Here is a 4,905-nt window from a genome sequence, read left to right as displayed (position 1 = left end):
GGCTACTCAGTGACCCAAGCCTTCTCGGGCGACTTAGTCGGGTTCTGCCTCTTTCTTACTATGAATGACATGGCCCTCAGTGGTTTCAGCTGCTCCGAAAGTAGTTTCGGAAGTGACATGCCAGAAGTGTCGCTAAATGTTCTTGATGATTGGGAAATCATGGGAGATGTTTCTTCGTCGTTGATTTCGAGATCGTTGGTGCATCCTGATCAGAAGATCTTGTTTTATGTGCTTCCAGAAAGAAGAATATATGAAGAAGCAGCAAGGCTTTGCACAGTTTTAGGTCTCCCACTGGCAGTCCCGAAATCTGAATCTGAAAATGACAACCTCTTTATGCTTTCGCTGGCCGTCGAGGATTCGTGTCTCTCGGATTATAGTACTAACGTCTGGATCGGTGCTAATGCTAATCTTACGGCGAACGAATGGCAGGATGCCAATTCCGGACAGACTCTTAGTTATGACCATTTTGATGATAGAATATTCCTTTATCATTTCTGCAAAGCAGTGTGTGTCCATGGGAAGCTCTCTCTACCCTAAACTATGGTATAACACTGGATGTTCGCAGTACAATCCTTGCCCTGCATGTGAAAATGCGCCTGTCAACTCCATCCAGGTAAGAGGCCTTTGCCTGCACTCGCACTTCGACCGGCGCCTCCACATCCACGGCACAAAGAACCTGAAGCCGATGTTCCACGGCACCTTCTACACTCGGCTGTGGTGGGACAACTCCACCTGGGTCATGGCCAGCCGCCTCCTACCAAGCCTCGAGGCCAGGATGGTGATTGGCCACTCGGAGGCTTACCCCATCGGTCTCCACCGGTGGCACGTCTCAGGTGACGAGTGTCCGGCGCAGCAGCTCGACCTGCTGCTGACGGTGTGCGGCGAGGACAGCTTCCCCTGCAGCGACGGGACCTGCGTCCTCATGAGCGAGCGCTGTGACCTCCGCGCCCACTGCGACGACGGCAGCGACGAGGCGGAGTGCGACATCGTCTACCTGGAGGCCAACTACGAGAGGACGCTCCCGCCGCCACCGCCGGAGAAGGAGGATGTCCTGAACATCACGCTCAGCATCGTCATCACTGCTGTCCGCACGCTCAACCTGCTGGACCAGACCGTCACGCTGGATGTCCGTCTCATGTCCGAGTGGCAGGACTCGAGGCTCAAGTACAACGACCTGCACTCGGAGCAGTTCAGGAACCAGCTGCAGGATCACGAGCGGCTGTGGCTGCCACGACTCATCACAACCGACGACACCGGCAGCCGCGTCGACGTGGTCACCCGCGGCGAGTCGCTGGTCGTGCTGCGGGGGTCCGAGCCGCTGCCCAGCGACGACACGCGCGCGCGGAAAGGTGGGAACAACCGGCCTCTGCGGTCGAGCCTCGGCCACTTTTTCACATTCGCGGCATACACGCAATTATAACTTGCTCTATATGTTTACCTTTATAATTTTATCTGTCTATCTATCTATCTGCCTATCAGTTTATCTCTCTCTCTCTCTCTCTCTCTCTCTCTCTCTCTCTCTCTCTCTCTCTCTCTCTCTTTCTCTCTCCTCTCTCCTCTCTCTCTCTCTCTCCCTCACATACACACACACACACACACGTGTGTGTGTGTGTGTGTGTGTGTGTGTGTGTGGATAGAGAGAGAAAGGAGAGGGAAAGGAAAGAGAAGAGAGAGAGAGAGAGAGAGAGAGAAGAGAACGGAGAAGATTTATGGTATCTAATAATTTGAATTCCTTCTGCTTCGGCATCAGCCGTCGTGTACTCCGGCTCGGGGAATCCCCTCTTCCTGCGTCGGGAGTTGAGTGTCTCATTCCAGTGTCAGTTCGACCTTCGCTGGTTCCCCTTCGACAACCAGCGCTGCTCCCTCAACCTCAGGCTCAGTGAAGTCGAATCGAAGCTAGTGAAGATGATCGCACAGGAACCGCAGTATCTTGGGCCCTCAAAACTTCCTGAGTATCAGGTAAAATCCCTAATGAAGTTTTGTATTACAATAATTACACGAATATTATACAATATTTGGCCATCAGAGGCCTGAATAGGTAACCTTATCTCGTTTTTTTAAGGGTAATGCCTACAGCCGAGATTTTTTTTTTTTTTTACCGCGCGTCAAAAGTAATTCCTGCGAATCTTATCACGGGATTTAACAAGGATTTAACATATCTGATTAACATTCGCCGAAACAAAACGAAATGAATTCCCTAGGCCGTCCCTCGCTTGTACGGCCAAGATCGCTGCTCAACGACCTTGGCAACAGACAAGAGCGCTCTATATACTCTGCGGCTAAGAATAGAAATTAAATATTAAGGTACACGTGCGTTTTCAATTAGACTGAGTTTTAGTGTTTCCAAATAAGAAACACTGTTTCAGTCTTTATTTAACGAAGAGGTTTAACTTTTACACGATCCCTTATCTGAGCATCGGCTTTGGTGTCTTTATTACATATAATTTTTTTTTCGTCTTGCCAAGCAAGAGCGAACTCACGTCCCCTTCTTGCTTTGAAAGTTGCCTGGCAGCAGCAGAATTCAAAATGGCTGTAGAAACGTCATTTGTCCTTTCCTGGTTGATGCCTAATTTGCAATACAAATTGGAGCAACTGAGCGAATCATGCACCAGCGATTATTAGCACCTGTTCCTTGAGTTCTAACCGAGTCTTCGCGCCTTCACTGATACAAACGAAATCCTGTCCTTCTTCCAGGTCAGCGCAGTGACGATGCAGTCCCGCGGCGCGACGGACAGCGGACAGCGGCTGACCGTCCGCTTCACCAACCTGTACCGCTACTACCTGGCCAACTCGTACCTGCCGAGCTTCCTGCTGGTGGTGATCAGCTACTCCACCTTCTACTTCCGCCTGGAGGACTTCAACGAGCGCATCATGGTGAGCATCACGGCCATGCTGGTGCTGGTCGCCCTCTTCTCGCAGACGTCCAGCACGATCCTCAAGACGACGTACCTCAAGCTCATCGACGTCTGGTACATGGTCTGCATCGTCGTCGACTTCGTCATGGTCATGATGCTCGCGCTCATCGACTTCGTCCTCCACAACCGCAACAGCAACCGCGTCCTTGTCATCCCGCCATCGAAGAACAGCCGAGGCCGCTACTTCAAGTCGAACGCCGAGAAGCTGAACAAACTCGGCCGCGTCGCCCTCCCGCTGCTGTTCCTGGCCTTCCTGCTCGTCTACGCCGTCGTCGCCTGCGTCAAGTACGTCATGGGGTAACGGAGAGGGATAACCAGCATAGGGTTGTTGAAACAGAGTTATTGATGTTGATATTTACAACACACACATCAAACACACCACACAACAACACACACCCCACACACACAACACACAACACACACACACACACACACACACACAACACACATATATATTAGTGTTGTGTGTGCGTAATATGGAAAGAAATGAATCAGCATAAAAACGGCTAGTCCAACCCACTATTATCAAGCCTAATACCAATACACACGACCCTCTGTATGATCTTTGATCCCTACAACGTCAGCAGACGTGTGGCTCACAGACAGAAAGTTTCAAAGTGAGGCATAGAAAAACTCGCGATTTTTAGTGGTGGAAGTAATGTGACCCCAAAGCTCACGCCTGTTTTCCACAGTAAACCACATCACAGACACAACACCAGAATGAGGCTGAACCTTTGGGTCCAGAGGATCATACCTCTCCTGTAGCAGAGGAAACAGACATAGCCACACCTAACAATTGCTCGGGAACAGCAGAATATACTGACTGTGTTTAGACGCCATCCCCTTTTCATCATGGCGGAAACCGTAACAAATAGACCGACCAGATGTCACCACCAGACACATACGCACCGCCTTTTCTAATGAGACACCCTAGGAGTGCCTCAATACACTATTTGATTGTACTTCGATTATAACTCGTGTTTGAGGATATTTGAAAGCGCAATTATCACGTAAAAACAATCATCAAAATAATGTTACTTCTTTTGTACTTTTCAGATATGAAGAGTCTAGTTGTAATTTTACAAAGAACTGTATGATAATCACGTCCATGACAGTCTAGTAGCATAACGTTAAACAAAATATATTTATTACATAAATAATATACCTGTGTTAATTCGCTAAGCTTTATTTTCTTATGGAAAGCATTTCCGATGTTAATTTGCCATTTAATCCATACATTTTATGTAGCACATTTTTCAGATATTCTTATGTAACATGCATTTCTGATTATACTTTGTCTTGTGTAGCAAGTGATTCCTGACGCTACATTGCCATTAACTCATATGAGGCTGCATAGACAGAATAGCAAAATGTTATGTGCTCATCCCTTCTCTTCTCCTAGTGCCGGATTGGGCCTGAGAATCAAGACAAAAAAAAACTGTTTTTTTTTTTTAAAAACATAGGAGTAAGAAGACTGAAGACAAAAGCAAAAAAAAGAGGGAAAAACTAACATGAGTGTTTACCCCAATATCAGTGTCTGATACATTTTTTTGGTTTACAAAGGGCCTGTCTGGGGAAAAAGGTAACAAAATTACAAAATTCTTTCGTTCTAGATTTGACTGTTGTCATTCAAAAAATATACGAGATGGAAACTTTTGATAACTACGGCCCATCGGCCATTGTAAGTGGTGTTTAAAATTTTAAAAACGGATTCATGTAATTGATTTCTTGGGGCCTTCCCCCCGTTTCCCAATTTTAATTTTTTTCCCACCTTTTTGGAAATTTCCCAAATTCCCTTGCCCAAAGGGCAAACAGGTTACTCCTAAAAACTTTACTTTTTTCTAGAACCAAAATTTGGAATGGTTCTTTTTCCTTTGAATTGCAGTACATGGTGACGTTATCTTATATTCCTTTCCCAAGGATTACGAAAAAAGCTGAGAAAACCGGGAAAAAATTACATTTTGATTATTGTGAAGTTGAAAAAGGGGCC

The 4,905-nt window shown here is 46.9% G+C and overlaps 1 protein-coding gene across 1 annotated transcript; it reads left to right on the top strand.

Annotated features, from left to right (window-relative positions):
• Positions 1 to 2,608: 2,608 nt before the first annotated feature.
• Positions 2,609 to 3,269, top strand: LOC119578358. The gene has a single exon (XM_037925955.1). It carries the CDS (start codon positions 2,710 to 2,712, stop codon positions 3,214 to 3,216), a length of 507 nt encoding a protein of 168 aa, XP_037781883.1. The 5' UTR covers positions 2,609 to 2,709; the 3' UTR covers positions 3,217 to 3,269.
• Positions 3,270 to 4,905: the final 1,636 nt, after the last annotated feature.

This window comes from Penaeus monodon, chromosome 11 (genome assembly GCF_015228065.2).
Source record: "Penaeus monodon isolate SGIC_2016 chromosome 11, NSTDA_Pmon_1, whole genome shotgun sequence".
NCBI classification, from domain to species: Eukaryota; Metazoa; Arthropoda; class Malacostraca; order Decapoda; family Penaeidae; genus Penaeus; species Penaeus monodon.
Note: the sequence above shows the minus strand (reverse complement) of the source record. Positions and strands in the feature narration are given on the sequence as shown.

Bases quoted from the DNA above. Each gene is read 5' to 3' on its own strand.
- LOC119578358 (XM_037925955.1), top strand. From the start codon at position 2,710: ATGCAGTCCCGCGGCGCGACGGACAGCGGACAGCGGCTGACCGTCCGC.